The following is a 10437-nucleotide window of genomic DNA, read 5'->3' as shown; positions in this document are numbered from 1 at the left end:
CTCCCCAAAAAGACAGAGGCCTCCTCCAAAAGACTTAAACAGTAACGTGCCCAGCAGTTTTATGTATAGCAGCCCAAACAGGAAACAAGCAGAAGTTCCTGAACACGTGGATGGAGAAGCACACTGTGGCATGTTCCTGCCATGGGACACCACCTGGCAATGAAAGGAAACACAAACGCGGAAGGTGACAAAGCATCTACTTGTGATACAAATGCATGAAACAAGCTCTCTGGCGGGGGTGTGTCTGACCTAAGCCACTCTGGGAATGACTGCACACAGCACGGCGCTCTGGCTGACAGAGCTAACTGCCACGGGGTACAGGGTGACAGCCGACATGCTACACAGCCTCACTGGAGGTAAACAGTGAAGCAAATGGATGGAGGGTGTTGGAGCAGGGTCCTCCCTGCTGGGGTGGGGGGTTGCAGACGGGCATGGGAGGAGGCGAGAGTGATCCCTGCGGTGATGGATTAGAACTGGAGACACAGTTCAGTCTTAACAGCTTAATATAGACAGATGGATACATATGAAGATATTTATACATATGTGTCTATATACCAGTTAGTGCACACACACTTCCTTGTTTTCTCAGCTGAGGGCCTAGAGGCAAGGACACCCCAAGAGCAACCGGCACACCAGTGCCCAGACTGGGGTTTCTAACAGCATCTCCAAAAAAGGGGACCAGGGTCCTTGGAGAAATGGCTGATTCTAGGACTGAGGCAGGAAGTACTCAAGATGAGCCAGGTGTCTGAGAAACTGTCAGAGCCCAGAGGAACCTAAGGAGACGAGATGATTCGATGCCATGTGTGGCCTGGATGGGATCCTGGGGCAGAAAGAGGACATTGGGGGAAAAGTAGGGACATCCAAATAAACCAGGAATTTTAGTTAGTATAGTTTGTGTTTAGTTAGTATAATGTTTTATATTGGGTCATTAATTATAACAAATAAATCATATTATTGTAAGATGTTAATAACAGAGGAAATTGGGTACAGGATACAAATCTAAACCTGTGCTAAAATTAAAAAGTATATTTTAAAAAACAGAAATACAGTTCCAGGCCCAACTAAGCCTGGCAGAGACAGCTGAGGCCCTGTGACTGGAGTCTCTGTGCCAACTTACTACCCTCCTGTGTCCCTGTCACCTCACCCGCCTAGAGTCCCGTGATCTCTACCGCAGATCAGATGGGTACAGCACCAGCTGCCCAGCCTGGGCAGCCCTTCCTAACCGTCCTCTCTCCTGCCAGAACCTAATGACTGAGCTAATAGGGGGCCCTGGTAGGAGCCAGGACTTTCCTGCCCCCTTAGCTGCAAATCACAGGCTGAGTGGGAGGGTCCCCCTGGGTCAGTGATCTCCTCTTAGATCTGGAGGAACTGAGACACGGGGAGGGGTTCGCCTGATAATCCACCAGGACAAGTCTTCTTGGGGTACAGGCTTGTCTCCTTCCCGCCAGTACCTGCCAAGAGCTTCGGCTCAAAGGTGAATGCTCCACATTTGCCCTGATAAGGGTGACAATGGCACCACCCGTCCAGGGCTTTGGAGGCCTGATGTAGCCCAGTTTGGGGGTGGGGTGGGCCTGCAGAAACACAGGTCATCCGCCTCCCGGATCACCCAGTGCCATCCCCAGGTTCCCACAGGAAGGGAGTTCAGGTCCCCTCACCTGTCCCACCTCAGCCTCCAGCATTGGGACCCCCTCTCCCCACCTGCAGCACATTATGCATGGGAGACAGATCTCATCCTAACCCCCAGCTCCTGTGATTATGGAGCTCATGGGGCAAAGGCTTTTGCAGACATGACTAAGGTGATGGCCTTGAGATAGGAGATTTTCCTAAGTCACCCAAATGGACCCAGTGTGCTCACATGAGTCCTTAAAATCACAGGATCTTTCCCAGCGGTGGTCAGGAGAAGGGAGGGTGGAAGCTGGGTCAGAGAGCTGCTTGTGGCCGTCTTTGACGACGGAGAACAGGCCAGAGGCTGAGGAACTGGGGGAGCCTCTAGAGGCTGGAAAGGGCCAGGAAACCCATTCTCCCCTGGAGCCTCTAGGAGGATTGTAGCCCTGCCCACGCCTGGGTTTTAGCCCCGTGAGACCCATGTCATACCTCTGATCTAAGAACCATAAGAAAATAAACGTGTCGTTATACCGCCAAGTTTGTGGTAATTTCAAAACCAGATGATTTCCCTGGTAAATTTGTCAAACATTTAAGGATGAAATTATATCAAATCTACTAATCTATTCCAGAAAAAGAGGGAAGAGAACATTTCCCAACTTCTTTTTATAAGGCCAGGATTACTCTGATACCCAATTAGTCGAAGACATTACATAGAAAGGAAACTACAGACCAATATTCCTCATCAACATAGACACAAGAATTCTCAACAAAGCATTAGCAACTTGAATCTAGAGATATATATACAGGATCTAGATAATGCATTAAGACCGAGAGAAGTCTGGATAAGAAAATCAAAGACATTATAAGAAAAGAAAACTACAGCCAAGTTCCCTCCTATAAAGAGACACCAAAATCCTTAATCCAATTTTAGCAAATTAAATTCCCCAAAATACGGAAACAATGGCACATCATGGTCAAGTGTAATCATTCCAGGAATGCAAAGTTGGTTTAACATGTGAAAATCAATCCATGTAATTCAACATATTAACAAACTATAAAAGGACAGCTATTGTCATATGCTTCGAGGCAGAAATAGAATTTTACAAAATTTCAACACCCATTTCAAGTCACAGAAATTCTCAGCGAATTAATCAAGACAGTGCGCTATAGTTATACGGAGAAATAAGGATCAATGGCACTGAAGAGGGAGGCTGGGGGTAGACCTACATGGGGCCCACTGAGTTCTGAGAAAGGTGACAAGGGACTTCAGTGAGTAAAGGGTGGTCTTTCAACAAATGTGCTGAAGCACTAGATACTTCTATGGAAAAATCAGAGCCTGAGCCTGACCTCACATCATATACAAGACCTGGGTCAGCTCAGAGATGTAGACGGCTGGAAAGAACATCACTCGCACCCCTGGACAAACTGCAAATCAACATATTTCCTTGACCCCATCAGAGAACTGAGGTCACAGGGCAAAGAGCTGACCCAAAATCTGCAGAAGAAGACCAAGGACTTGGTCACCTGGGACGGATGCTGCAGGAGCCAGCCAGGAACAAGTGGGTCCCAGAGTCAGGCTGGTGTCTGGGAAGAGTAAGGGGAAGGCTGAGGCTCCCCTAGGCCACAGGAGGGGCCACCTGGACGGCAGTGGGTGATGCAAGAGGTTGGGGGAGTGTCCAAGGGGACCTGACACTGGCTGCTTCTTATCTCACTGTCACTTCCATCCGCCTGTGCCTCTGCTGATGGCACTCAGATCCCAAGATAAAAAGGAACCACTGTGACCAGCAGAACTGTTCAGATAATTCCCAGATGTGGACGCTGTCAGACCACTCAAGGAATCCTGGGTGGGGGCAGCAGGGCTCTGGGTCTGAATCGCCCACTTCCTCCACTCTGGATTGGAGGATCCAGCACTCCTCCTCCGGCCCCCTCCTAGTCTAGAAGGATAAATGGGGAGGGGACAGTGGGCTGAGGCAATAGCGACAGGGATACGTCAAAGTAAGCACAATCACCAGACCCCAACATCTGGGTGTCAGTGCACTGAGCAGCTGAGCCTCAGATCTGGAGCAGCAGGACCTCAGACCTCACGCCTGAACTGACCCCTGATCCCAGGGACCTCGACTCCATCTGCACCCCACACCCTGCACACCCCCACTTGGCTCAGCCCCCAGCTGGGTCACATGGCCCCTCTTTGCTCCTTCCAGATGCTGAGCCTGCTGGTGCTGGTGCTGCCCCTCCTGCTGAGCCTGGTCCACCTGGCCCCTGGTGAGTCCTGACCCCAGCCAGCCCTGTCCCTGCCCCTCACCCCACACCCTGCAAGACCCACGATGGGCGGGTGGGTTCACAGAAGCCCAGGTTTGTGTGGGCACAGGGGCCAGCTAGGTCCAGGTCCTGTCCTGAGGGTACTTCCTGCCCCAGCCCCAAGCCAAGCCCTGAAGAGAATGGGCATCGTAGGGGGGCAGGAGGCCCCTGGGAGCATGTGGCCCTGGCAGGTGAGCCTGAGAACCAGAACACCGCCCTGGACGTACTGGATGCACTTCTGCGGGGGCTCCCTCATCCACCCCCAGTGGGTGCTGACTGCTGCGCACTGCATAGGACCGTGAGTGCCCATGGGGCCTGATGGGTGGGGGTGGGCCTGGGGCTCCTCCACCCTCCCTCTTGGGGTGTCCAAGAGCCTGCTCAGCCGCCTGAGTGTGTGTCCCCTCTCTCCAGGGACATCAAAGATCCTGCATTCCTGAGGGTGCAGCTGCGGGAGCAACACCTCTATTACCGGGATAATCTGCTGCCCATCAACCGGATCATCCCGCATCCCAAGTTCTATAGCATCAAGGAGGGGTTTGACATCGCCCTGCTGGAGCTCCAGGATCCTGTGAACATCTCCTGCAAGGTCCAGCTGATCACTCTGCCCCCTGCCTCGGAGACCTTCCCCCCGGGGACCCAGTGCTGGGTGACAGGCTGGGGTGATGTGGACAATGGAGGTGGGTGTCAGGGACAGTTGGAGGGCTTGGGGAAGTGGGGACCAGTTACACCCATGACCCAGCTCTTGGGTACCCTTTTGGCAGTGGGGTCCTGATGCGCAGGCTCAGGGAGTGGCCATTTGGCGAGTCTTGGGGGGAAGAGATGGCACAGGCAGGATGTACCGAGAGCAGGGACTCGGTGCTTGGGCAAGTCACTTAGCACCTCTGTGCCTGTTCCCCTTGCACGAAAGGGCGCAGTGGGAGTTGGGTTTTCATGGGTATGATAGAGGAATGAGAGAAATCACACATATAAGGTGCCTTATTATTAAAAAGGAAGAGAGCAACCCCGCTTCCCTAGGCTGGCCTGCGTTTTCTCCCTGTGCCCACCGACGGAGCCAGAGCCAGAAGCCAGGGCCCTGCCCAGGGGTGTGGGTGCAGTTAGATGCAGCTTGGCCTGACCCCTCCAGCACAACCATCTTGTATCTTTTATCCACAACTCAGAGCAAAGCCTTAGGGTCACTGAGCGTGAGCAGGTGCCCTGTGGCATGTCCTCTGGGCCGCCCACAAAGAGTCTGATTGTGTCATCGCCCAAGCGCCAGTGGAGATACACATCCTCTCCAACCACCCCGTGCACAGTGGGGAAAATTGAGTCCTGGGGTGAGGGCTCGCCTGGAGGCAGAGCTGGGAGGAAAGCTGGTTCCCACCCCTTCCCTTCCCCAAATGGGGCTTCAGTGAGGTCAAGGACGCAGGTCTAGCCTTGGGAGCGAAGGGATCGGGTCTGCAGTGCTCAGCGCCCCCTGTGCTGAGCTCCCAGGCCTGGCTCAGAGGCAGCAGCAGCAATGCTCCTGCTGTCATTCCCCGCCCCGTCCCATGTCCCATCGGAGGGCAGGGTGAGCTGACTGCCCCAGCCCAGCCTGCTTCCTCCTTCACCCCCTCTCACCCCGCAGTGCCTCTCCCACCGCCATTCCCCCTGAAGCAGGCAAAGGTGCCCATTGTAGACAACAGCGTCTGTGACAGCAAATACCACATAGGCCTGTACACCGGGGACAATGTCCGGATTGTCCGGGAAGACATGATATGTGCTGGGAACGAGAAGCATGACTCCTGCCAGGTGGGCCCATGTCCTCCCCAAAGTCCCTACCGCCTCAGCCTCTCCAGCCACTTGCTGACCCCTCTCCTCCCCAGGGTGACTCTGGAGGGCCCCTGGTCTGCAAGGTCAATGGCACCTGGCTGCAGGCAGGTGTGGTCAGCTGGGATGACGCCTGTGCCCAGCCCAACAGACCTGGCATCTACACCCGTGTCACCTACTACCTGGACTGGATCCACCAGTACGTCCCCAAGGGCCCCTGAGCCATCCCTCTGGCTGCCACCTAGGGCTGTGGAAACCCAGCCCCTCCTGTCCCCAGACCACTGCTTCCTGCCCAGGTGTCAACCCTTTCTCCCTTCCCTGTCCCCTGCCCTGAGCCTCCCACCCCACCCTGTCCTCAGGGCAGGGACTAGGTGGCAGGCACTGATCCTCATTAAAGTGTGTGCAGAGCACATGTGGTTGTGGCTGTGTTTCTAGCTGTGGGCGCCACTGAGGGGGAGCGGAGGGCTTCAGGGGAGCGGCACAGCCACTGTCTGTCACTGTGGGGCCCCCCTGGCCCTGAGCACTGGGCATTGCTGTGGGGACAGACCCCTCCCCTGCCCTTGGTGCCCAGGGCTTGTCTCTTTGGGGAGCAGCCACGTATACTCTGGACACAGAAAGCAACACAGGACATTTCCAAGATAATTCTAGGAGCACCCAGGCAGCCAGCAATGAGGTCACAGTATGTACCGTGGCCCCCACACCTGTGTCCCTCTAACCCCGCAGTGCCCTCCCCTCCTCTCTCCACAGCACTGTCCCCAGCCTCTCTCAGGTCGCACTGTGCAGGTACATGTGCAAGTCCTGGGTCTGCTTAATGTTCACATTTGGGAGACTGATGGAGTGTAAGCCTTGAGCCTGTTACACCGAACACCGTGTTGTGCCGTTTTCCTGAGGCTGCATGTGGGGAGGACACCATTTCTCCACTCATCCTGTCAGCTCCCAAGTGGAGCCTGATGTGCAGGCTGCTACAGGGGACATAGGGTGTCCCCAGTCAGGGTCTTAGGACCAGGTGACTGGCTGTTCCTGTGCACCCCCTCCGAATGTGTGTGGTGTGTGCCAGTGAGGGGGCTGAGGCCTGGGGTCTGCACACCCTCCATTTCCTAGAAGCCAGATGTTTCCCACCCACCCCCAGCAATGGGGGCCATGCCTGTCACTCCCCTCCCCCACCTCCTCCCCTTTCTGATAGTGGGGGTGCCCTCTCATTAACTTTAATAAGCAATTTTATGGTTTTTGATGTGGGAGTCCCTTTCACAATTGGAGGTCCCCTTTGGCAGGAGAGGGGACAGCTGTCCACTTGGAATATTCGAACAGTGCCCCCAGGCCCCAGGTCCAATAGCTCCAACCTCTTGGATGTTGTCACAGAGCAAGTTTCCTGCCACTGCTCATGTCAATAGGCCGCAGGTTTTGTGCCTCTGGCTGCTGTGCATTTGAGGTTGTCTCTTGGGCACAGAGCCCCGTGAGCCGCAGCTTGGCTCCCCATGGTGCAGACTTTGCAGGTCCAAGTGGGAGGGCCTCTGCCCACTCACCCTGGGCCCTCACTGCTGTGGAAATGGTGGTGGGGGAGATGCTAGCCCTCATTTCCTCTCTCCTTTAATTATCTTATTGCAGCCAGAATACTTGCCCTTCCTAGAATGTGAAAGGCAGAGGTGGACTGAACACCCCTGTCCTTCCTCCTTCTCTCCCTTCCCACACTCTTGGGGTTGCCCCTGTGGTTGGTGAGGTGACCTCCGTGGGTTGTTCACCTTGTACAAGCCCATTTACACTTTTCTAAGGGCAGGCTGTGCTGGGGGACACTAAGGGACAAGCCACAGGGCTCCTCCTGTGAGGGGTGCAAGGAAGAAAAGATACATGGGCTGGGCCTGGGGCTGATACCCTTAGATTGGGAGAGCAGGGAGGAGGCCGGGTACCCCATCCCCACCCCTGCTTCCCCTTATCTGGCCCTGGGATCTGGAGGAGCTCAGCCCCCCCTGCCAGTGACAGTGACAGATAAAAGTGAGTGTTGGCTTATCAAGGAGGATCAAGAGGGCCTTCCCCTGGGCCAGCGGGGCTGAGGGGGGACACCCCTCCCTCTGTGCCCATAGGCATCCTCCTGAGGGAGCCCCTATGCAGGTCCATATGGCCCATGTTCACTGGGCTGCTAGTGACCCATCCCCCCAGGTGCAGGAGAGGGAGGCACTCTGGGATATGACACCCTTCCTTGTGCTCTCCTGTAAAATGGGCACAGAAATGAGTTCAGTCACAGAGTCATTGAGGGGGACCACACAGATGGTGTTTGGAGTTGTTTGCTCAAGAGCAGGCCTAGAATCTTGGGGGTGTCGCAGGTACTGCAGGAAACCATGTTATGAGGTACCAGTGGGATGAGGGGGTCTGAATGCTAGAGGCAAATTGATCTAAAACAGGTGAAGGCCCCAAATTCCCATCCTGTGGAGACCAGGGAAGGCAGTGGGCGTCCAGGAGGCAGAGGACCTGGGGTCCCTCTGGACCCCCCCCCACCCCCACACTGGGCAACATCGGACTTCCTGGGACCTGGGAGGGCTGGCCTCCAACCCCACTCCCCTGAGCCAGACAGAAAGGGCAGTTTCCCCTTCCCCGAGGACACCTCCTCGGTGTGTGGCCGTCACGAGTTCAGTGCAGGCCCCACACCCAGAGGTGCTGCCACTGTGATCCTTGTTGATCATCGGAGCAGATGTCGCGCACGCACTTCTGACCCAAGGCTCGAGGCTGGGTGCTGGCAGGAAGGAGACAAGACTGTACCCAGAGCAGCTCCGTCCTGGTGAGTCATCAGGAAACCTACCCTGTGCCTCAGTTTCCCCACATCTAAGAGAAAACTCTCCCATCTGGCCTAGGATTTGGAGCTAGGCAGGGGGCTGGGGGTGGGGGCCAGGAGAGTTATAGCCTTTCCCAGAGCCCCCTAATCAGATTGGTCATCAGGCCCTGGCCAGATAGAAAATAGTTTGGAAGGGCTGCCCGTAGCTGGGGAGCCACTGCCGTGCCCAATCTTGTCTTCAGCAGGACAAGAAGTAAGGTCACTGCCCAGAGTCTCCACTCCATATTAAAGTCCAGTCCAGCCCTGGCTAGTGTTGCTCAGTGGTTAGAGTGTCGGCCTGAGCACCAAAGGGCCTCAGGTCGGATTTCTGGTCAAGGGCACGTACCTGGGTTGCAGGTTTGATTCTGGGCCCCACTCCAGGTGAGTGTGGGAGGCAACCAATTGATGTGTCTCTCTCACATTTCTCTCTCTCTCTCTCTCTCTCTCTCTCTCTCCCCCTCCCGCCCTTTCTTCCGCTCTCTCTAAAAACCAATGAAGAAAATATCCTCTAGTGAGGGCTAACAAGAATAATAAGAGTAGAGAGGTTAGGGAAGATGGCGGCCCTGTGAGAAGCAGCAGCGTCCCCGCTCCAGCCACGGACTTGATTTCCTCCTAAAATCCTACGTAACCAGCTTGAAAAAAACAGAGAAACATACCTGAGTGGACGAAGTGTGAGTGGGGAGCACTGAGGAACCATCACGGAGTCCGGTAAGAGAGGGGGCCGTAGGAAGGGGGAGTCCCCCTGAAGCCTGTGCTGGGCTCCGAGCCTGAAGGCTTGGAGGCTGCAAAGCTCCGCGGACGGCATCCAAAAGCGGGGATCCCACACCCGGAGCAGAGAGGGGAAGGAGCGCCCCGCGCACACGGCAGAGGGACCCAGGGGAGCGGTGAGTCCGGGAGGAGACGGCATCTTCCCAGGAAACAAAGCCTCTAGGGGCGGCTTCGACCGGCGTCTGGTGCTCGGGGTGCCAACCATAGGCAAGGCTGTCCCAAGGGCTGTGGCACCCAAGCGGTAAGGGACTAGAGGACTGCGCTGAGCACCTGCACACGGGGACCCTTGGCCTCCCTGTGGGGCATTGTGTTGAGCCCCAGAAAGCACTGAATCTGCATGGCGTGGGGGAGGGGAGGAGCCCTCCCGCCCTGAGCTCCCTGTGCCAAGAGGCTGGGATCTGTGACCGGCCCTGAGAGGCCCCATGGTGGCGAGTGAAGCTGCTCCAGCTTTGCTGAGACCAGTGGTGTGTGGAGAGCTGCGTGGAGCTGACTTTGGGTCCCCTCCCACTGGGTGCCTTGGAGCAAGGGCAGTGGGACCTTGCAGGGCAGACTCTCAGCCCGTGTGTTGCTTTGTGCGTTTGCGAGTTTGATCACGGAACTGGTTTCCACCTTCCCAGCATGCACTGCGCAGACAGACCAGCGGAGGCTGCCACTGGGGCCTGCCCAGTAGAAGGTCTGAGGGGCGGGCCTGGTGCGACCAGCCAACCAGAGCTGAGCAGGGAGGGGCGGAGCCTGCCGGCCTCTCCTGCAGCCGGGAGCACCGCCCCCAACAGGAAAGGGGCGGGCCCCGCTCACTGAAGCCCCAGACACACCGGAGGGGCACAGTCCTGAGGGGGAAGGGAGAGCAGCTCACAGGAGGACTCTGCAAGAATAAGACTCTCAGGGCCTGTTGTTTGGGAACTGGAGGAAACGCTGAAAACCCTGCTGGGGGCTGGGCAGGCAAAGGGCTCACCAGAAGGTGTTCTTAATCGAACCCACTGGGCCCTGGCTGCCGAAACGGCCCAGACAGAAAAGGCAACAGGCTGAAATCAACCTGAAGCTGCAGCAGGACAGAGCCTGGGGAACTAGAATCAGAGGACAGGGTAGGGACTGAGGAGCTGGCAGTGGAGCAGAGACTAACTCCCGCAGAGTGAGCACCTGACAGAGACACCTCTAAGTAAGGGGAGTGATACTCTGGG

General features: G+C 56.1%; 1 protein-coding gene across 1 annotated transcript; it reads left to right on the top strand.

Annotated features, from left to right (window-relative positions):
* Positions 1-3806: 3806 nt before the first annotated feature.
* On the top strand, positions 3807-5909 carry LOC107533340 (tryptase beta-2-like). The gene is made up of 5 exons (XM_087815138.1): positions 3807-3867; positions 4021-4201; positions 4315-4580; positions 5507-5670; positions 5745-5909. Exons 1-5 carry the CDS (start codon positions 3807-3809, stop codon positions 5907-5909), a joined length of 837 nt encoding a protein of 278 aa, XP_087671264.1.
* Positions 5910-10437: the final 4528 nt, after the last annotated feature.

The sequence above is a fragment of the Miniopterus natalensis genome, chromosome 3, assembly GCF_054644295.1.
Source record: "Miniopterus natalensis isolate mMinNat1 chromosome 3, mMinNat1.hap1, whole genome shotgun sequence".
NCBI lineage: Eukaryota > Metazoa > Chordata > Mammalia > Chiroptera > Miniopteridae > Miniopterus > Miniopterus natalensis.
This window is presented reverse-complemented; position numbering and strand designations above follow the sequence as displayed.